This window comes from Megalobrama amblycephala, linkage group LG4 (assembly GCF_018812025.1).
Source record: "Megalobrama amblycephala isolate DHTTF-2021 linkage group LG4, ASM1881202v1, whole genome shotgun sequence".
NCBI lineage: Eukaryota > Metazoa > Chordata > Actinopteri > Cypriniformes > Xenocyprididae > Megalobrama > Megalobrama amblycephala.
In genome coordinates this window covers 45,055,559-45,079,031 of record NC_063047.1, presented here as the reverse complement: position 1 = coordinate 45,079,031, position 23,473 = coordinate 45,055,559, and the positions used below count along the sequence as shown (strand labels likewise).

Genomic DNA, 23,473 nt, shown 5'->3' with positions numbered 1-23,473 from the left:
GAGCAATGTTGCTTGGTGATATTGAAATATCACCACCAGAAGCACACGACAGCAGTCCCGATGCTATTCTTAAACTACTCAGTCAACAGCCGGTGTATCATCAGATATCGTTCATCAGATTAGCAACAAACTTAAATTAACCTGTCTAACATTGCTTTAATCTGGGGAGAAGCAGAGTACACTTCTTTCTCGAAAGACATTCAGTCCTGGCACATTTCGGTTAAGTTCACATTTTAAACACAGCCAAACCAGAGAGGCAGCACAAAAAGCAGGGTGGGCTGGGCCAGAGTATGTGACTGAAGCAGTTTTGTAATCACTCCACTCTTGGTTTTCCCACTTCCTGCTTTTTGCTCGCTCCACGCTCATTATATTAGAGGATTGGAACTATTATATAATATGGTATAGCTAGGGCAGGACAATATGGACAAAATATTATTGCAATATTCATTTTTTTCCCCACATAATTCAATATTGTAATATTCATTTCATACCATTAATGTGGAAGGGAAAGGATTGTGCATGTTTGTTATACCTCGAGAATGAATGTAAACAAAAATTCTGTTTTCCATTTTATTTTTGTTTTAGGATTTTAAAATAGATTTAATATACATTTATCATAAAAAAATATCATAAATGTATCATTATTATTATTAATAATAATAAATTAATGTAAAGGTTTAATAAATTGTGTTGTTATTGCACATACTATTATTATTATGATTATTATTAAAGGGTTAGTTCACCCAAAAATGAAAATAATGTCATTTATTACTCACGCTCATGCCGTTCCACACCTGTAAGACCTTCGTTAATCTTCAGAACACAAATTAAGATATTTTTGTTGAAGTCCGATGGCTCAGTGAGGCCTGCATAGCCAGCAATTTCCTCTCTTAAGATCCATTAATGTACTAAAAACATATTTAAATCAGTTCATGTGAGTACAGTGGTTATCCCTTAACATTAATATTATAAAGCGGAGAGCATATTTTTGGTGCGCCAAAAAAACAAAATAGCGACTTATATAGTGATGGCCGATTTCAAAACACTGCTTCATGAAGCTTCAGAGCGTTATGAATATTTTGTGTCGCATCATGATTCGGATCACATGTCAAACTGCCAAACTGCTGAAATCACGTGACTTTGGCACTCCGAACTGATTCGACACAAAAGATTCATAACGCTCTGAAGCTTCGTGAAGCAGTGTTTTGAAATCGGCCATCACAAAAATATCTTAATTTGTGTTCCGAAGATTAACGAAGGTCTTACGGGTGTGGAATGACATGAGGGTGAGTGATAAATGACATTATTTTCATTTTTGGGTGAACTAACCCTTCAAACAACATCATACAACCAAGATATTTTCATCCATGTTTTAATATATACAGTATACAAGTTTCATACAATAGTAATATATTTCTGAGATAATTTACGAACTAAAACTTTTATTTTGCCCGTTTGCCCTGAAGATCTTTAAGTTTCAGTATATTCAACAATAGCTTATCAAAAGAAATGATGAAATGCTTGATAATGTTCATATGCACTGTCCTCATATAGTATGACAGCCGGTGCTGAAAACACCACAAGTGTCACGCATGCTTAAAGGTGCCCTAGATTCAAAAATTGAATTTACCTCGGCATAGTTAAATAACAAGAGTTCAGTACATGGAAAAGACATACAGTGAGTCTCAAACTCCATTGTTTCCTCCTTCTTATATAAATCTCATTTGTTTAAAAGACCTCCGAAGAACAGGCGAATCTCAACATAACACCGACTGTTACGTAACAGTCGGGATCATTAATATGTACGCCCCCAATATTTGCATATGCCAGCCCATGATTGAGGCATTACACAAGGGCAGCCAGTATTAACGCCTGGATGTGCACAGCTGAATCATCAGACTAGGTAATTAAGCAAGGACAATAGCGAAAAATGGCAGATGGAGCGATAATAACTGACATGATCCATGATTACATGATATTTTTTGTGATATTTGTAAACTGTCTTTCTAAATGTTTCGTTAGCATGTTGCTAATGTACTTGTGTTAAATGTGGTTAAAGTTACCATTGTTTCTTATTGTATTCACGGAGACAAGAGCCGTCGCTATTTTCATTTTTAAACACTTGCAGTCTGTATAATGCATAAACACAACTTCATTCTTTATAAATCTCTCCAACAGTGTAGCATTACCCGTTAGCCACGGCGCACAGCCTCAAACTCATTCAGAATCAAATGTAAACATCAAAATAAACACTGTACTTACGCGATTAAACATGCTGCATGACGAACACTTTGTAAAGATCCATTTTGAGGGTTATATTAGCTGTTTTAACTTTTTTTTATGTTGTTTAAGGCAAGCGCGAGCTCTTGGGGCGTGGAGCACGGGATTTAAAGGGCCACACGCCCTGAATCGGCTCATTTCTAAGTATGCCCCAAAATAGGCAGTTAAAAAAATGAATTAAAAAAATCTATGGGGTATTTTGAGCTGAAACTTCACAGACACATTCAGGGGACACCTTAGACTTATATTACATCTTTTAAAAAAAAGTTCTAGGGCACCTTTAAGTATGTGTGTGTAGTGGATGAAACTGGCCTGATAATTAACTCAAAAGTTTATTAATATTGTGAACTGTTTTTCTGATTAATATCGATACAGATTTATTGTCCAGCCCTAGCTATAGCTAATATAAAAATAAAAAAATCCAGTGTCAGTGGAAAATGAGAAACCCTTGGTGTTATTAGCATCACAGCATAAAGGCCAAAGTACTTCGGCCATCCGCATTCGTGCACCGTCCGCATGATGCAATTATCATCATCCGGAGGGCTCGCGTACATCCGCGCACCCCGTCCCTGTGCAGCCCAAATTTTGAGACCGCGCGGATGGTGCGTTTGCAACAGTGCATGCGCAAGCAGGACAGAAGAGTCCACTAGGTGGCAATAAGCACAGTACTGAGCGCAGTGTGCAGCCGTCAAAGAAGAGTGTGGAAAAAGTGATTCAAAAACTAACTATGTTGCAATGGTGGATGCACTATTTTTCTGATGTCTGGTCGAGTATAGAAAAAAGTTGTACCGCGCATGTTTTCGAACTCGGTCATCCGTGTGCATCCGACACGACTGCGTGCGAGACACGTCCAGGCGCAGACAGTGAAGTATACCCAGACCTTAAATCTCACAAGACGCTAAACTTTTACTCACCAAGTCGGCTTTGCTTTTCCCTGCAGGCAGCGGTCAGCTTTGCCAGCTCCTCGTACTTTGCAGCCAATCGCAGCTTGCCGTTTTGAAGGTGAGGGCGATGTGAAAGGCTGTCTTCTGCAAGACTCCGATTGGTTACCAACAAGGTTTCCCTGTCCAGCTGGAGTTCCTGAAACTGAACACAAATTTCAGTTATTCATCAAACTGGAACAACAAAGACAGCATCTTTACAAATACCGATTCTACAACCTAAAGAAAGACCAAGATGTGTTAATCAGTTAAACATGTTTATATTAAAGTCCATTTCTTATGTAATGTGTATTCAATCTTGAGGGGGGTTCACACTGACATGTTTTATTATTCATGTGTCTGTATAATGAGTGCAGTGCAGGTTTTATTGGTTATTGTCTCCCCTTTTCCACCCTCTACTCTCCCACATTTCCACAGCTTTACACACCCATTTCTTGAGACTTTAGTCATGTTTCCACCGCAGGAACTTTCCCCAGAAACTAGGAACTTTGGGGTGGAACTCGGTGTGTTTCAACTCCAGGGACTAGGGTCTAAATAAAGTTCCAGGCAAAAATTTCCCCCTCAGAAAGTCCCTGCTCACGATGTAGTACTTTTTTAAAGTTCAGGACCTTTCGGGGGTGAGACTTGGGCACTGAACATGCGGATTGGTTAAGTTCACGCAGCATTTTATTTCAACCACCATTTTTAAAAGTCTGTTGCGGTGCGTGCAGTATCTATCGATAATGTTCAAATCAATAATGGGGTTTCAAAATTATGACCGATGGACTGACAACGAGGTTCAGGCTTTATTAAGCTTATATGTGGAGGACGAAATCCAGCTGGAACTGGAAAGTCACGCGCAGTCCTACGTCACCGGACTAATCTTCATGGTACTTTAGATCATGATGGAAACACAGACAGCAACAGGTCTGGAGGAAAAAAGGTCCTGGGACAAACTGTTCCGGGCAATTTCGGTGAAAATGAGTTTTTTCAACTCAGAGGTGTGAATGACTAGGTTAAAACAGGGGGGGAAGGGGAGGTTTCATGACACTTTAAATCACAGAAGGTCACCAAGTACAGGCCTTCTAGTTCAACTGCTGTAGGCCTACCCACTGTATCAGGTGACGGATCAAGTAAGCCAGGCACTTACAAGCTTTTTGATGCCAAGTACCCCCAAATATGATGATAAGGGACCTGCTTCTAAAATTATAAAGGCAGCTGGATATGTACTGTACATTTATATTGAGAGTGGAAAAATAGCAAATGTAATATTATATGGTCAACAATATTAAACATAGATTAAAATATGATTTGAGAACTAGTAAAGTTAAGTTTAGTAAAGTTTGATGACTTGACAAAGGCTGGCCTGAAAGTATAAAATAGTTTTAAAAGTTTGAGGTTTGAAGGTTTTATTGTAAGAGAAAAGCAGAAAGAAGGTCAGACAGGCCATATTAGGCCACTTCAGACACCATATGACCTCATTAGACCTCCAAGAAACCATATCAATACTAGTAAACCTAATAAACCTTTTCAGACCAATTAGATTTGAGCACTAAGATTACTAAGATCACTAAGAAAGCACATCAGACCACATGTTTTTAGGAAATGCTACCATGTTTCTTTAGGTGCGGTCACATTTTTTGTTGCTCAGCAAAATCTCATGAGCATCATTCCAATAGGAATCCTTGCACTGGGAGTTTTGCATGAGGGTGAAAAGGTTCCCCATACAGATTTTGGTAATTTTCAAGTTCACATAGATTCACCACACTGATCAACAGAAAACTGCTTGGTTTAAAAGTGAGTTATATGTGAGCGGTGCTTCATACTTTGTTATGCTATTGACAAGAAACAATGGATTTTTTTCACTGAAATCACTAATGTGACTACAAACCCGATTCCAAAAAAGTTGGGACACTGTACAAATTGTGAATAAAAACAGAATGCAATGATGTGGAAGATTCAAATTTCAATATTTTATTCAGAATACAACATAGATGACATATCAAATGTTTAAACTGAGAAAATGTATCATTTTAAGGGAAAAATAAGTTGATTTTAAATTTAATGGCATCAACACATCTCAAAAAAGTTGGGACAAGGCCATGTTTACCACTGTGTTGCATCCCCTCTTCTTTTTATAACAGTCTGCAAACGTCTGGGGACTGAGGAGACAAGTTGCACAAGTTTAGGAATAGGAATGTTGTCCCATTCTTGTCTAATACAGGCTTCTAGTTGCTCAACTGTCTTAGGTCTTCTGTGTCGCATCTTCCTCTTTATGATGCGCCAAATGTTTTCTATGTGTGAAAGATCTGGACTGCAGGCTGGCCATTTCAGTACCCGGATCCTTCTTCTACGCAGCCATCATTTTTGTTGTAATTGATCCAGTATGTGGTCTGGCATTGTCATGTTGGAAAATGCAAGGTCTTCCCTGAAAGAGACGACGTCTGGATGGGAGCATATGTTGTTCTAGAACTTGGATATACCTTTCAGCATTGATCGTGCCTTTCCAGATGTGTAAGCTGCCCATGCCACACGCACTCATGCAACCCCATACCATCAGAGATGCAGGCTTCTGAACTGAGCGCTGATAACAACTTGGGTTGTCCTTGTCCTCTTTATTCCGGATGACATGGCATCCCAGTTTTCCAAAAAGAACTTCAAATTTTGATTCGTCTGACCACAGAACAGTTTTCCACTTTGCCACAGTCCATTTTAAATGAGCCTTGGCCTGCGCCATGTTTAGATATGGCTTCTTTTTTGACCTATAGAGTTTTAGCCGGCAACGGCGAATGGCACGGTGGATTGTGTTCACCGACAATGTTTTCTGGAAGCATTCCTGAGCCCATGTTGTGATTTCCATTACAGTAGCATTCCTGTATGTGATGCAGTGCCGTCTAAGGGCCCGAAGATCACGGGCATCCAGTATGGTTTTCTGGCCTTGACCCTTATGCACAGAGATTGTTCCAGATTCTCTGAACCTTTGGATGATATTATGCACTGTAGATGATGATGATAACTTCAAACTCTTTGCAATTTTTCTCTGAGAAACTCCTTTCTGATATTCCTCCACTGTAATTCGCCGCAGCATTGGGGGAATTGGTGATCCTATGGACATCTTGACTTCTGAAAGACTCTTTTTATACCCAATCATGTTGCCAATTGACCTAATAAGTTGCAAATTGGTCCTCCAGCTGTTCCTTATATGTACATTTAACTTTTCCGGCCTCTTATTCTACCTGTCCCAACTTTTTTGGAATGTGTAGCTCTCATGAAATCCAAAATGAGCCAATATTTCAAAATATTTCAATATTTCAAAATGTCTCACTTTCAACATTTGATATGTTATCTATATTCTATTGTGAATAAAATATAAGTTTATGAGATTTATAAATTATTGCATTCCTTTTTTATTCACAATTTGTACAGAGTCCCAACTTTTTTGGAATCGGGTTTGTACCTTAATAGTTAGTATTTCTTAACAAGTGTTTTTAGGCATTGTTAGCATATTATTTGGTGTTGTTAGCATGATTTAGCATGTTTGTTGGCATGTTTTAACAAAAAGTTTTGGCACGTTACTATAATGTTTTCCAGGACAAAATGTCCTGTTGCTTGTCACGGCTGCATCATTTACAAAAGATAGCTGAAAAAAAAACTTTTTTGACTGTGGGATTAATCATATAGCGCCTAGTTAGGACACAGTGAGCATGTTTACATGCACACCAGAATGCCAATAACTCACAAAATGCAAATCATAACCCGACAATGCAAGTAAACTGCGTTTACCTGACTTTTTTAATAAATCAGATTATTTGTTACGTGATGTTAAATAAGGCATTAAAAACTAAAGAAAAGTATTGCAACATGTCAGCGGGAAACTTATGGTGCATATATTATCCTCTCATGCAGTTACAGATGCAGCATATTGGCTATACCACTTCTACTTCTGCTGCACAAGATGAAACACATTTTTATAATATTTGGGTCAAGATAGAGTCTGTGATATTTCCTCCTCCCTTACTGCAAATCGTTTACTCTGTCTGCAGTACGGATGCATTCCTGTCACACATCACACATGCGCAATTCAATAAGCCGACAGAAAGCAGGTTAATGCGTTTACATGCTGGGCGAAATCGGTGTAAGGGCAAAAATCTAGATGTGGCGACTGGTTTATGCTTAAGCCATTTATGACCTTACTCCGATAAACACGTTTACATGACCACATGCATTGTCGGGTTAAGAACATGCATGTAAACGCACTCAGTGTTAGTGTCTAAAGCTTTTTCTTTTTACATACCGAAGAAGCACGGTCCACAACGGTGGTGTCTTTTACTCATTTGGAGCAGATGAACCTTAACTTCAATGTAATCCTGTGTAAGGACGTTAAGAATGCAGCTCCTCATACAAGATGACCATCAAGGTCAAACCACAGAAGACAGGAATGCAAGAACACAGAGAACTCAAAATTTTATTCAGGAATTATGAGCCGTACAGAGTGAGTGTGAATAATGCAACTCAATACATCAAATACCTTAGGGGTCATGTGAGGTTAGCTTATTATGCCAGGCACAGAATCCATGGACGTGTCCAAGGGAGACTGTAGGAAATCTAAGAAAGAGAAAACAATAGCCTCCAGCTTTATACTAATGTGACTGAAGACTTTAGCTAATATGTTTGATTTGTAGAGAAAAGCTCCTTATGTTTCATGAGAACAGTGAGGTATCTGGGTATGGCTTGGGCAACGGCCCATATCCGCGTGTGAACAAAGACATTCAGCATTTAACTTTAAGGCTGGGTGAAAAGTTTATCATAATCTTCATTTGAAGAAACTTCATATCAATTAATCAAATAACTCTTAAGAATTGGTTCTTTTTTAATGAATAAAAATATTCAGCATAACCATTGTGGTGCAATTCATGAACAAATTACTCTTATGAATTGGTTCTTTTTAGTGAATGAAAACAGACAGTATAGCCAATGTGGCCCAATTCATGAACAAATTACTCTTATGAACCGAATCTTTTTAGTGATTAAAAACATACAGCATAGACTCTAAAAAATGCTAGGTTGTTTCAAGCCATGCTTGGGTCAAATATGGACAAACCCAACCGTTGGTTTAAAATAGGGCTGCACAATTTATCGCAATTAAACCGCACTTGATTTGGCAAAGGCTGCGATTATTTTATGCGCAGCTTGTCAGAGTGTTAATAAATGCTTCTCATGTCTGGAAAGATGTTAGACACATGTTGCTTTTACAAATGGACATTATATTTACATATATTTACATCATATATTTATATTATGTGATGTTCTTTTTTAAAGTTGTGTCCATTTTGGGACTTTTTTTAGAAAACAAAAAGGTTCTATCTACAAAGTCGAAAACTTTGTTCTATAAGGTTCTATCTGTGAGCCAATCAGCACTTTGAATGCATACATGAGAATCAATCAGGATCAGCTTTTTTTGTCATGTCCCTGAATGCGCCTTGATAGCGGATAAGACTGCAGAAAATGCTAAATCAGTGAAGAGAAGACTTAATAATTCCACACAAAACAATGTTTATTAGAAACCTCATGATTGACTATTTCATTTATGATCTTGTCAATGACAGCAGCCCAAATTCCAGGGAATTTCAGTCTTTTTTTGTGTTTTGCTGTAGCTATTGCTGAGGAGTTATTTTCATAGTTAGTCACCACGCTAGACAGCAGCACTATTAAGAGGATAGGTTCAGGTTTTGTAGTCTATTTGCTTTATTCCAGTCATGTCATTGTCATACAAGGGAAAGTTTTTTATATATTAGGATATGTTCTAACCTTGATCCATTCTGTGTGCTTGAATTGAGCTGTATTGTATAAAGCTCTATGCTATGGCATACTGGATTAAAGTGTATAATCTACATTAAGTGAGATGAAATGTTACATTTTACACTGTTGGTAAAAACTGAGTTGTTGCATAGTTGAAATAATTTAAATATTTTAAATTTGAAATATTTTTAATTATAGTCAGTGAAAATTTTTCAATGTGTATTAAACTTTGTTACACCTTTGCTGAAGCATTGTCTGTTTTCTTGCATTTTTTTAGTCTTAAAATGTCTTAAATTTTACAATATTAAGCCTTAAAAGTTCAAATACTCAACAATTTAATTGATGGGGTCTTAATTATAACAATAAACGTTAACATGTTATTTCAGCCATACTGATGTCTAGAGATAAAGCCATTTTACCTGTCCCACTTTCTGTGGAATAAAGTCCTGCTCAGATGTATTACAGTAGCTGCTTTCTGTCTAAACAAAAGGAAACTTAAACTTAAATGCTTCCTGCAATAATGTGTTAAATTACCCACCATATTCCTACCTAAATTTAACATCTGCACTGGACAAAATATTCTGCACTGCCTTTTATGCTTAACTTGAACAAGAAAAAAAATATCCATTCTAAAATATGAAATAAATGTAATAGAAAGCATTACATTGAACTTTCTCATGCTTGTCAACACATTACTTATAATTTGTTTTAAAACATTGTAACAAACTGTTTGTTTCTTGAAAAGTATTGCTTCAAATAATGTTTTGCAAGATAGAACCTTATATTTCCAAGTGAAGTGTGATTTTTTTAGAATTAGAAGGTTCTATCTGCATTTGACCTGTTCCAAAAATCCCCATTTACAAATTTGAGAGGATTTTGATATTGTACAGTAACAGTTAGAATAAATTTAGGGTCTCTGTCATTTTCATGCATGAAAGAAACTTGTTCCCCATATAATTTTTGCGATATGGAATGCAAAAACTTTGAAACTCAATATCTCAAAACTGCTCAGAATGCAGAAGAACATTATAATTCCAAGGGGGGGACTTATGTACCAGCTCTTTTTAGTGAATAAAAACATACAGCGTAGCCAAAGTAGACCAATTCATGTACAGATGACTCTTTTTAACTGGTTCATTTAGTGAGCAAAAAAAAAAAAAAAAAGCATACTACTCAACCAGTGCAGTTCAATTAAAAAACAAACAAGCAATTCAATTTTTCAAAACACTCACAAACTTAGGAGATCATTTGAATCAGACTGGTGGATCCTTGTCAGAGCATTTATGGAATCAAGTTATCATTACTTACACTGACATTAATATATTTTAATATACAGAATGGATAAATGGAAATTATTTTTAATTACAGTATAGTATACAGTGTGTGAATGGATAATATGTATACATAATATGTACACCCATTCAGAGCTGTAATCTTTCTTGTCATTTTTAATAATTTTATATATTTTTAATAACTGTTTTACACAGGAAAGGCAATTAAAAGCTTACTTTAAACTTTTTTTTGTTTTGGTTGTGTTCATTATTATATCTGTTAAATAAAATCATTGATATGCATAGTTTGGGCCCTATTGTTTGTATCAAGTATTGTTTGTATTTTTGTACCAAGTTAGAAGGTTAATGGCAGCAGCTGAGAGAGAATCTTTTTTCATACAAGCAAAATACATATTTAACTGAAATATAATCAAACTGAATCAACTCACAATCGAGGGCGTGTGAAGTGGGAAATGTATAACCAGACTTACTAATATTCTGCTTAATTCATATTTGATTTTATCGCAATGCCCAATTCATGGCTGTGACAAGAAGGCTTATGGCTCAAGATCAAACCACAAGTAATACGAGAGAAAAATAATGAACACATGACAGCATCACAAACAGCAACAGAGTAACTCGGAGGTAAAGACCTCACTCACCACAATTTCATTCTGTCTGAACGCCACTAAATATTGACATTCAGCTATATTTCTGTAAAAGCAAGCTGATGATTTCCAGATGAAACTGAATGAGCATTCTTTCAGTGATTTGCCGTTGAAAAGGGGACACAGCCTGGAGCGGCATCAGAGACAATGCTTGATTAACCAACCGCCTCAGTCTACCACGAGTTGCTTAATTACAATAAAACAAGGTCCCATGACGAAATAATCCTTTTGGAATGGCTGCTGGACAAATCTGTCCACATGTCCTTTAAAAAAAAGTGCCATTATCCGCTCTGACTGTCCTGCATGACATGGCCCAAGACCACTCTCTAACCATGGAGGGAAAAGCAGAGACAAGTCCAAACCAATGTCCTCATGGAAAGCATTCGCAAAGGCCCAGACATCAGTCGAAACCACAGACCCCTACTTTCACTGTAAGTGAGGGTTTGGGTCTTAACAGAACTTCATTTTTCTTCTCCTGTTGCTGCAATGAATATTAACTGCCAGTTTTATGCATTTCAAAACTTGGAGAACATTACAAAGACTGAGTGTGCTTAGTCAAGCATATAAGAGGATTAATGATTCATTCGCTCAACGAATATGAGAATTTCGCCTTCCTTCTTAATGCGCGAGACCCCCAAACGTGGTGGTGATATTCCCACTGGTGGCACATCTATTACAGAATCTATCTGGCTAAGGGGGAATGTGAGAAAGGCAGTCCCCTTTGATCAAGCCACCATCTTCTGAAGACGACGAAATTGGAATACTTGAGCTGCTTAGAATAACTCAAAAGAGCATACGTGATCAGAACGTGGTTAAGGTTACGCGAGGTTCTTTTTGTTCGGAAATAACTTCAAACTTCAAACTTTTAAGGTCAATTGCTTGTTTCAACTCTTGACATAATTGCTGTTTACACAGGAACGCTCCATCAACGCCTCAAGAGAGCAGGTGATGGTTGAATGTTTTTCCTTAGAGACAACTTCTCCAGAATTGTGGAGCACAGAACGAGCAGATAATCATTTTCTAATTAAAGGATTATTATATACAGTATAAGCAATGTAAATATTCAGAACTAATCCCTCATCAAATGCAGATGGAAAATGCCAAGCGGTTTTTTGATCACATAATACTAAGTGATTGCAAATTACACGCATCAGTTCTGCATGACGAATTGAGCCGTGAAGAGTAAAACGCAAACACATGAGATGTCTGTGCTGTCCCAGTTTGACATCATTCCATTTTTTAGGGGTGAGTAAGTTTAGGCATACAAGGTTTAGAGTTTGCTCCAAAGGGTCAAGGTTTTGTTGGTTTTCGGACCATTAGGCCCTGCTAGTAGATGTCATTTTTTCTCGATGGATGGCCATTCAAAATTTTTAGTGTTTTTACATTTTTTTATTTTAAGTAAATATATTTAATTATATTAGATATTTACCAGCGCCCAATTCTTTCATAAAAGCATGAATTGGACTTGGATATGATGAAGAGGCACTCTTTGGTTTTCATCTAGTATGAGTAATGTACTCCCCTAACAGAATCAGACACTGCTGTTTTTTTACGTAGCACATTTTCCATTATGAATTATGATACAGCTTAGTTTGTTGGTCCATTGGGTTGCATTGCTTTCTCACAGAGAAACCCTCCAGAGTATGGTTGGGAATCAAAAATCAATTCCAGTTCTGGAATCAGATACTTCAGGTCAGGATTCGGATACTTTAAAATAAAAATAAAAATTACAAATCCGCTTATCGATTCCTGTGTGCACATTTTAATGTGATTTTAAACCATTCAAGCTCAAGAAGACGCGAAAGAGAACTGAACGGACCAAAACACACAAAATTGTGTCAAAATATTCTCATAAACACAGTCGGTTTTGTCTCAAGTGAACGTAAACAGTTGAAAAAGAAAACATTTGTGTATCATTATATTGGCAAGCGTTAGGTCTTAAAGGGGTCATGAACTGAGAAATCAAATTTTCCTTGAGCTTTTGATATATAAGAGGTAGGGGTGTGACGAGACAGGTAGCTCACGAGATGAGACGAGACTCGAGACTGAGTTCATGAGAACGAGACGAGACAAGATTATTTTAAGAAATCCTCAATGGCGAAATACATGTCTAGAAAAAATATTCTACAGGTGTATTTGAAATGTTTTAACTAATCATCTTGTAATGAATGTCATTTCAGTTCTACTTTCTGAGTATGAATTATCATTTACAGTAAAAGACAACAATACTCAAGTACTGTAAAAGGTTTTGCCACTAACTCAACTGACTGACTTCTCTTCTGTATGATTTCAGTCTCTTCAGACCTTACTGTACATGATTTATGAGCTTCTACAACTTTTGACCTCCTAACTGAACTCCTTTCCACAAACTGATTATAGAAATAAAACAGTATAAATAAAAATGGTAACACTTTGCAATAAGGTCTCATTTATTAACATTAATGTATTAACCAACATCAACTAACAATGAGCAATATATTTGCTACAGTATTTATTAATCTTTGTTTATGTTATGTTTTATGTTACATTTCAATGTGGATTCTTTTGTAAATCAGTCGCAATTTTGGAGCAGGCTTTACAAACAGATGTTTACGATATGGACTCGACAGTAATGCGACAACATGTAAGTAACTGTGTTAATTCTAATGCCTGATCTGTGAACAGTGATTGTTCTGATTCATGTACAGTCAGTTGTTCTATGTTTTTTTCAGTAAATCAAACCAGTGAAGACTTAATGGTCAACTTCACATTATTTCTCTTAGTAGGATGAAAATAATCTGTTATTTAAACTGCGATTACAATATATATAGAAAGCGATCAAAGAACGCTCCCTTTGTAATCGCTGGAGCTGTCAATCAAACAGCGCAAGTTTATCAGTGGCTGAGTTCTGGAATAATGAGATCGCTGCATTCATGTGCTCAACATGTCTGTGATCAGCTAACGTTACATGCTCATCACTGCAACCTTTCATTCCACAATCTAAATATAATGCCATAGATCTAAATATAATCAACACTTTACACGATTAGTAAACCTTGAGAGCTGTAATAGTAAAAATGTGCTATAGGTTTTCGAGAGAGTTAAACATGTAATATTTAGCTTTTTAATTTGCAAAGATGTTAGCCAATCACAGCAGTGGGCGTTTACACTGAAGTCTTACAGCAGACACGCCCCTTAAAACAGAGCGTTCAAATCAGAGGGTTAAAATCAGGGTAGGAAAATTGCCTTTTATTTCTAAATTATGACCATTTTTGATGTAAAAATCATACTAACACTAAAAGTGCACCACAGGAAACATTCTAAAACAATAAAACCATGCAGTTCATGACCCCTACATATATACCTGCTAATATACCAGCCTAATATACCTGCTGCTGTCTGTCATTAATGTTATTTAAAGAACTAAGGAAAATCACTCAGTGATCTTGACTGAATAACTTTTGTAACTTGGAACCGAAAATGTGAATCAATAACAATCGTAATCGAGAAGCAGAATTGGAATCTCTAATATTCAAACACTACCAACAATACAATAAGAGTTCATTTCAATCATGCCAGTTGTTTTTGTGCGACTCCGAGTGCGATTGCAGTGTTCATATATGCCTAAATGAACCAAAATAAAGGAGAAAACAGCCAGGTTCTAAAACAAATGCTCCAAACAAGCTTGGTGTGAAAACGCTTCTTTAGTGAAGTGTTTGGGACTGAGTTCCATCAGTTATTCATTGTCATGAATAATTAGCTATATATCATTTTCATAGCTCAGGTAATTTGCCCAAAACAACTTGGCTGCAGAACTGAGCAACCATAGGCAAAAATGACAAATTTCAAATCACATGCTTCCAATAAACTGCCACTGAGATGAATGGGAATGCTAATGGAGAGCTCAAACCAGGTGTTACAGACCTCCTTGGTGAGGCCTGAAAGCATATGCAAGTATGTGAATCATCTAGCTATGCAAATTTGCATTCCAAAATGTGTCACCGCCACGTCAAGTACTATATGAATTGTATTCTTAGCATTCCAAGGTGTTATTTACTGGCCATTAGTGTAATGTGTCATTTCTATGGTAAGTAAGTTCTTTTTCAGATCAACTACTACAGCTATATCGCCCCTTCGAGTACTGAAGTTTGCTACCGCTATGCAAGGATGCACAGTAAGTATGTACAACGGGACCACTCGAATGCAGTGTGGTGGCCAAGTATTCATGCCTGCACTGTGTAGAGTTTCCTACCATTTGTCTCTGGTTTTAGGGGTTGGTTATGGTTAAGATTAGGAATAGAGTCAAAACTATGATCGTTTGATAATGGATGTAGACCCAGGAACCTATCCTACTTAGGTAAATCATGTGGTGCAATTTACACCACAAACTAAAACATGATAGATGTTACTTGTTTCATGACAGTATGACTACAAGCTCTCAGCTCTCATTAACTGTTTCACATTACTGCAGCCCACTCCAACAAGGCAAGCATTTCCATGGTTTCACAGCAAACAAAGAGCACACTATCTTTCCAAAGAGTCACTTAAAGTTTCGGAATCTATTTAAAGATGATACAGATGTTGTCGACCACTAAATGAGGGTATGATCAGTGAAGGATCGTTTAAATTCCTGTAGAGCCATTTTGGGGATCTAGACAAGATGATAAATGGTTTGGGTAATGAAGTGGATATGGGTTGTCATAGATTTTCCTACAGTTCTCACTCAAAATCCAAAGCTTTGCCAGAGATGGTGTTCTTCTTATCTCTCCTGCAAACCTAATCTGCATTCAACAACCAGAAATTACACTCACTCTGACGCTCTGCTTAACAATTATGACTGCTCAGCAGGACTCTGTATTCATGTCATCTTTTTTAACTACACATGGAGGTCGAAATATGAATATTTATCTTGTACTCTAAAAAAGAGTAACATATCCCAAAGCATGCTGTGCTAATATGCATAATTGCTTAAGTTTATTTAGGAGACATGTCTGTTTTCTAGTGCAAATTGCTATTTTATTTTTTGGTCACACTTTAAGGACCCCTTAAAATTGCTTGATGAGTGCAATTTTGCAATATTGAGTGCAATATTTCTTGTGTTGAGATATTTCTTACTGAAATAAGAAGTTAGACAAGACATATCAAAGGGTTTGTCCTTTTTTACAGAAAACGGCTTCAAATACGTCACAGACTAGAACCATAATTGACCCTTCGCCGGGAGTTTGATTGACAAGCAATCTAACCAATCAGAACGTCGAATCCGCCATTTTGTCCGACAAAGCAGTCAGGAGTTAACCTCGGTGGAGTTAAACTTGAAAATTGTATATATTGACATCTTTCCACGTTTGAAACAACATTCCTTATCATGTTCATTCATGTTTATTCAATGCTATAAATGAGCTAGTAGGAAGAGATGATCGGTTTACAAGCCTCTTGAGCTGAGGCGCTACAGCAATCTGTCACGACACATTAAAGAGCCACAAAATGTTTTTTATTTTTTGAATTTCTTAAAAAAACTACACAGTTTGAAAGCTGGGACTTTGTTTAATATCATAAGTAACCTGGTTTGTCATGTCAGTCGACGTGTTATCAGTGTCCTCTTTGCTCCGCGATGTATTTTTCACTGCGTGTGGTGTGACAGCGCTACGGCTGGTCGAACAAAGCAACAGTAACTAAGGAGGGGGCGGTTCTTTGCGAAGGGTCAATTGTCAATTGCAGGTGGTATTGGGGGAGGGACATATTTATTCTACAGAACATTTGATTGGACAAAAATCTGTATAGTACAACATGACTCACTAATATGAATAAGAGATAGAATGGTATTATTTTTATACTATCATGGTATAATTAATAAGCTTTTATTTTTATATATTCCTTTTTCATTTAATTTTATGTGCTTTTATCATTTCTTTTTTTACATTTTTTTAAATCTTTTTCTATTTTGCTTTATTTATTTTTTCCAGCTTTAGTTTTAGAAATTGTAGTACTTAAACTTATTTCAGTTAGTTGCCAAGACAACATTTCTAATTTTCATTTAAATTTCCCCTGTAGGCAATAATTTTATCCCTTAAAACTCATCTTTGATCACCAAAATGACATATTTAAACATTTTTTCCTGTGAAAAAAATCTTCATGCCCCAAAATAGCTTGAATGTAACCTTACACCCTTGCTTCATTTAGTATATGCAGATCTATGAATATGCTAATTAGCCTGCCTCCACTCACTCACATGAGTCTGGAGATCCCCTTGGTCAACTTTACTAAGGTAAATGCTGCACAATGGTATCACTCTCTCCAGACACATAATAGTAATTAATATGATTAGCCTTTTGCTTGACTATGTTATCAATCAGCTAATAATGTGTTGCTAATGTAACACAAACCATGTTCCCGTTCGCCATCTCAGAGTCAGACAGCTGACTTCTAAAAATCAGTATCCTTAGAAACACTTTGAACAGCTCAGAACATCAGTGGAGAAAGGCATAGTTCATCATAACATAATATACATCATACATCCGTTATATTGCTAAATCTACCCGATTTTTCAAAAGAAAAAAAAATACCGGGATAACTTGTGTGAAGCCCACTTGAGACTTCCTTGCTTAACGGTATAGTAATGATATGCCAGAGTACATTGACGTGATTGGTTACAAAGAAGTTTGTGACGTCAGAAACACCAGCGACCACTAGATTATGTTTTTAAAAGATGTAATATAAGTCTAAGGTGTCCCCTGAATGTGTCTGTGAAGTTTCAGCTCAAAATAATTAATTTTTTTAACTGCCTATTTTGGGGCATCATTATAAACGCGCCAATTTTATGCTGCGGCCCCTTTAAATCCTGTGCTCTCCGCCCACAGAGCTTGCGCTTGCCTTAAACAGTGCCTTAACAAAGTTTACACAGCTAATATAACCCTCAAAATGGATCTTTACAAAGTGTTCGTCATGCATGCGGTATGGATGCGTCAGATTATGTGAGTATTGTATACTGTTATATTGTTTACTTCTGATTTTGAATGAGTTTGATAGTGCTCCGTGGCTAACGGGTAATGCTACACTGTTGGAGAGATTTATAAAGAATGAAGTTGTGTTTATGAATTATACAGACTGCAAGTGTTTAATAATGAAAATAGCGACGGCTCTCTTGTCTCCGTGAATACAGTAATAACCGATGGTAACTTTAACCACATTTAACAGTACATTAGCAACATGCTAACGAAACATTTAGAAAGACAGTTTACAAATATCACTAAAAATATCATGTTATCATGGATCATGTCAGTTATTATTGCTCCATCTGCCATTTTTCGCTATTGTTCTTGCTTGCTTACCTAGTCTGATGATTTGGTTGTGCACATCCAGACGTTAATACTGGCTGCCCTTGTCTAATGCCTTTTATAATGTTGGAAACGTGGGCTGGCATATGCAAATATTGGGGGCGTACACCCCGACTGTTACGTAACAGTCGGTGTTATGTTGAGATTCGCCTGTTCTTCGGAGGTCTTTTAAACAAATGACATTTACATAAGGAGGAAACAATGGAGTTTGAGACTCACTGTATGTCATTTCCATGTACTGAACTCTTGTTATTTAACTATGCCAAGATAAATTAAATTTTTCATTCGAGGGCACCTTTAAGAATTTGCACATGGTTTGTCTTAAAACATATTAAAAACACCACATAGATATATAAACAACATTAGAAACTGGATTTTCACCACAGGGTAAATGGTGCTTTTCCACTGTATTGAACGGTATGGCTCGCTTAAATAGTACCACCTCGGTGGAGGATTCAAGCGTGCTGTATTGATACTAAATGTGACGTGTAAACACTGCAGATCACTGATTGGTCAGACAGAATCGTCACTACAAGCGTCAGTGGATTTGAAACACAAGACACCAAACCCACTAGATTTAAAAATCACTGCAGTATTATTTGTTTGTGTGACTTTTTTAAATGATTTGCTTTAAATGACTTTTGCACGCAACTTAAAAAAAGAAACTGTGGTCAGTAGATGAGGTGCAGACTCACTGATAGTTGAGGAACGGATCCACGGCATTAAAGGCAGCGCAACTATTACGATTAGTCTATAATCCCACCCACTTTGAGGTGGTACTAAACTGCAGTGGAAAAGCCAACCGAAAGCATGCCAAGCCGTGCCGAGTTGCTCCACGCAGAGGAAAAGTTTCGCTCAGGTGATGTACAAGTAGTCTATTTTGAAATGCACTAGGTAGGCAGCTGACTAGGTTTTGACACAGAGCTAATAAATCTGCAAGAGTGTGGAGTCAAATTAATACCTTAATGTTTTGCACAACAATAAAGTTTTGCAAAACAAAAAAAAGAATTGAGCATTAAAAAAATGTTTTGCAAACAAAAATAAAGAATTGCAAAGGAAAAATAAAGTATTGAGTGGAAAAAAAATAAGTTTTGCAAACAAAAATAATAAATTGCAAAATAAAATAAAGTAGTGCAAAAATAAAAATATAATCAATTACAAAAATCAATGACAGCTGTAATCCTATTTTATCTTTGCCACATATTTTTTTTATGCTCAAACCTACTAAATCATTTGCAACGCTCATTTTATTCTGCGTTTCAGTCAAGCGTGCGCTCACGATACTGGTATTCCTTTGCGCTGCACTTTTCTGTGCGGATCTCTTTATGGCACTGGTTTGACGTGGGGGTGGAGTCAAAAAACGGGGGCACGCCCCCGCGAAATGCATTGGAGGGGAACATAATCGGCGACAGGTGAAATAATTCTTTGACATGGTTAAAAATAATGGTTTGTTTTTGTTGGTTTGTTTAGCATATGTTGTCGCCGATTACGACCCCCTCCAATGCATTTCTTATAGTAATATGACCCGTTGCGCCCTGTCTCACTGCCTGTATCCACCTTTGCGTCCTTAAACATTCGTTTATGGGGGTCGACATCTTATAAAAACTTATTTCTGGGTTTTTTAGCTTGTTAGCTGTACACCTTGTCACACAGCAGCTTTTAGGCATTGTTCTGTTTTTTTGTAATACGTCAGAAAAGACAAGAAGGCAGCCTCACGCAATACAAAGTCAATGGAGACGGTTGGATTGTTTCCCCCCCGGTGGGCGTGGTTTTCAGATTATAATAAATGCGCTCTGTCTCTATGCTTGATCTGTTCTGTTGCCATCTGAGTCTCCTGCCGATGACGTGTTTCGCGGGGGCGTGCCCCCGTTTCTTGACTCCACCCCCACGTCAAACCAGTGCCATAAAGAGAACCGCACAGAAAAGTGCAGCGCAAAGGAAAACCAGTATCGTGAGCGCACGCTTGACTGAAGCACAGAATAAAATGAGCGTTGCAAATGATTTAGTAGGTTTGAGAATGAAAAATATGTGGCAAAGATAAAATAGGATTACAGCTGTCATTGATTTTTGTAATTGATTATATTTTTATTTTTGCACTACGTTATTTTATTTTGCAATTTATTATTTTTGTTTGCAAAACGTATTTTTTTCTGCTCAATACTTTATTTTCCCTTTGCAATTCTTTATTTTTGTTTGCAAAACATTTTTTTATTGCTCAATTCTTTTTTTTTTGTTTGTTTTGCAAAACTTTTTTTTTTTGTGCAAAACTTTAAGGCATTAATTTGACTCCATACAAGAGCATCTCTTTAAAACTTTAGTTACCAAGAACAAATTAATCAGAGAAATTGCAACTCCAGCTAAGGATGTGGCTTATCTTGGCAAGGAAGTGGTGCTTCATACCACGAAGACAGCTAAGACACATACTCTTTCACATTTCACGAGCCTGTGATCAATCTTTTAGTTACTAGGAGCGAGTCCTGAGGCTCTTTCCTTCTCTGGTTAGTATTCCATACTGCTGAGTCTGCCGCATGCATCATAAGTCACCCAGAGCCAATAACTGTCCAAGTCCAGCCCCTGCTGGTGTGCATGTCTTTCACACTTGTGGTGGGAGGGTCTTCGCCTCCCCCCCTCTCCAAAAGACGGCATACATTTCTCCAGTATCTCTGTTCTTAACCCATTTCCTCTCTCTCTTGCTGTTTAATGCAAAAGTAATATTCCCAGACATACAGAGAGCGTTTTCCCTAAACAGGAATCGACACAGACTATCCATTTCCGCTTGCAGCTGCCTGTATGTCTGTTTATACACTGTGCAGATGCAAGTCCTCTGGAGACCATGTGGGCTGGATGATACAATGGTCATAAAACAAATATGACAAATCAAATGCCTACAGTCACAAACTGGAAAATACCTTACAGAAATAGTTCATTAGTCATTTAAAAAAAAAAGAAAAGAAACTTCCGTCATTATTTACTCAATTATAAACCCATATGACTTTCTTTCTTCCAATGAACACAAAAAGAAAACTTTTCACTTTTGATGAATGGGGACTGTAACTTTTTAAACTTTAAGGGCACAAAAGCATCAAAAAAAGTATCATGAACTCAATAATTGCTTCAGTGTAAAGATCATACTCAAACAAACAATTCATTGACAAATTGCAACTTTACTCCAAGGGCTGATGTGATGCCTTCTTATTATGTTCATTTGTGATTTTTCTTTTTAAAAATATCTTTTTAGCTCACCAAGACTGCATTTATTTGATCTAAAATAAATTTTGCAACATATTATTAAAAAAAAAAATTGAATATATTTTTAAAATTTATTCCTGTGATGGCAAATCTTTCAGCATCATTACTCCAGTCTTCAGTGTCACATGATCCTTCTGAAATCATTGCAATATGCTGATTTGCTGCTCAAGAAACATGTCCTATTATTATCAATGATGAAAACTTAATATTTTTGTGGAAACCGTTCTCAGTATTCTATGACAAATAGAAAGTTCAAAAGAACAGCATTTATTTGAAATGCAAAATTGTAGCTTTATAAATGTCTTCACTGTCAATTTTGATCAATTTAATACATCCTGCAGAATGAAAGTATTAATTAAAAAAAAAGTATCCACCTCTAACTTTTGAATGGTAGCATATATGTAACTTGTGTGATGTGTTTTTCTTAAATTTGTATTAAAAGTATTGTTAAAGTCAATAATTTTATCCCTTAAATCTCATCTTTAAACACCAAAATGCCATATTTAAACTTTTTTTTAAAAAAATGTGAATGTATTCATGCCTTAAAATAGCTTGAATGTAACTCTACACCCTTGCTTCATTTAGTATATGCTGACCCATGAATATGCAAATTAGCCCCGCCTCCACTCACTTGCACCAGCTCTGAGATCCACTCGGTCAACTTTACTGTAGTAAACGCTGCACTATATAGCAAGTAGAAATACTGGTTTAATTCAGCCATATATGTTTGAACCAGAAACTGATTCAGAAGAGAGTAAATTATACAGGCTTGTCTACAAGTCGATGTTTCAGAATGGTAATGCGTTTCATGTATCGCTCTCTAGTACATAACTGTAAGTAATATGATTAGCCTTTTGCTTGACTACATTATCAAACAGCTAATAATGTGTTGCTAACATTACACAAAGCATGTTCCCGTTCGCCATCTCAGAGTCAGACAGCTGACTTTTAAAAATTAGCATCCTTAGAAACACTTTGAAAATCTTAGAACGTCAGTGGAGAAAGGCATATTGTTCATCATAACATAGTAATATACATCATTTAAATAATTAACCCACTAGATTGCTAAATGTACCCGATTTTTCATATCAACAGTAAAATATTCCGGGATACCCTGTCTTCTCTTGAGACTCCCCTGCTTTGCAGCATAGTAATGATATGCTAAAGCCCGCCCCTCATGTTGACGTGATTGGTTGCAAGGTTTATTTTTAAAAAACCCTAACCTATTATTAATTCACAAGCAGATTTCACATTTGTCCCGTCTGCCACTGGTCGACAACAGATAACCTTGCCTTAAACTCACAGTATTGGTTGAGCCAATGAGATTTAACTTCAAAGCTTGAGATCTTTTCATGAAAGCAATACAAAACAGCAAAGGTAAGAATCCATATGATTAATGATGGCTGTACACATTGAGCATGCAGCGTAAGCACAATACATTAAGACCATCTGTTTAGTCCAATATAGTTCAGCTTGGTCAATAAACCATGAATGACCAAAGTGCTGCTGTTACTGATGAATTCAAGGAGTCGCTCCTCTGTATCTGTAATGAGCGCATAAAGTTAACCGTAAAGGCCGTCTCGTTGCTATTCATAGGAAAGAGCACAGCCTGGTATTACAGAGCCTTTTCCGTTTAGTAAAACCACCACAATCTCTTGTTAGAGAGCGACGGCCATGCATACAAGACCAATAACTGTATCTAGAGCACTAGACCATTGTGACCCTTTCATTGCGGTTGCCCTTGGAGACCTCGGTGTGTTAATGAATTGACCTGTTTGTGATGGGAATAGTGATGGGCCTCACCGATCACAAGTCGTTAGGAGTTTGACCTCTACAACCCCATCACATGACTCTCCTGCATGGCTATCAATAAAGGTCATGAATCTGTAGAGTACTAGAGTCTGCATCTATATTTGCAGTTGTTTGTGATGGTATAATTCTGATTTTTATGTTGTTTTATGTGGCAAGGCTGC

General features: G+C 36.9%; 1 protein-coding gene across 1 annotated transcript in view; it reads right to left on the bottom strand.

Moving 5' to 3' along the window:
• vps37d (VPS37D subunit of ESCRT-I) overlaps nt 1–23,473 on the bottom strand; it is a 60,937-nt gene that overhangs the window by 32,182 nt on the left and 5,282 nt on the right. The window contains exon 2 of the mRNA XM_048189561.1: nt 3,195–3,366. Within this exon, the coding sequence (XP_048045518.1) occupies nt 3,195–3,366 (172 nt within the window). The remainder of the gene's footprint in view (nt 1–3,194; nt 3,367–23,473) is intronic.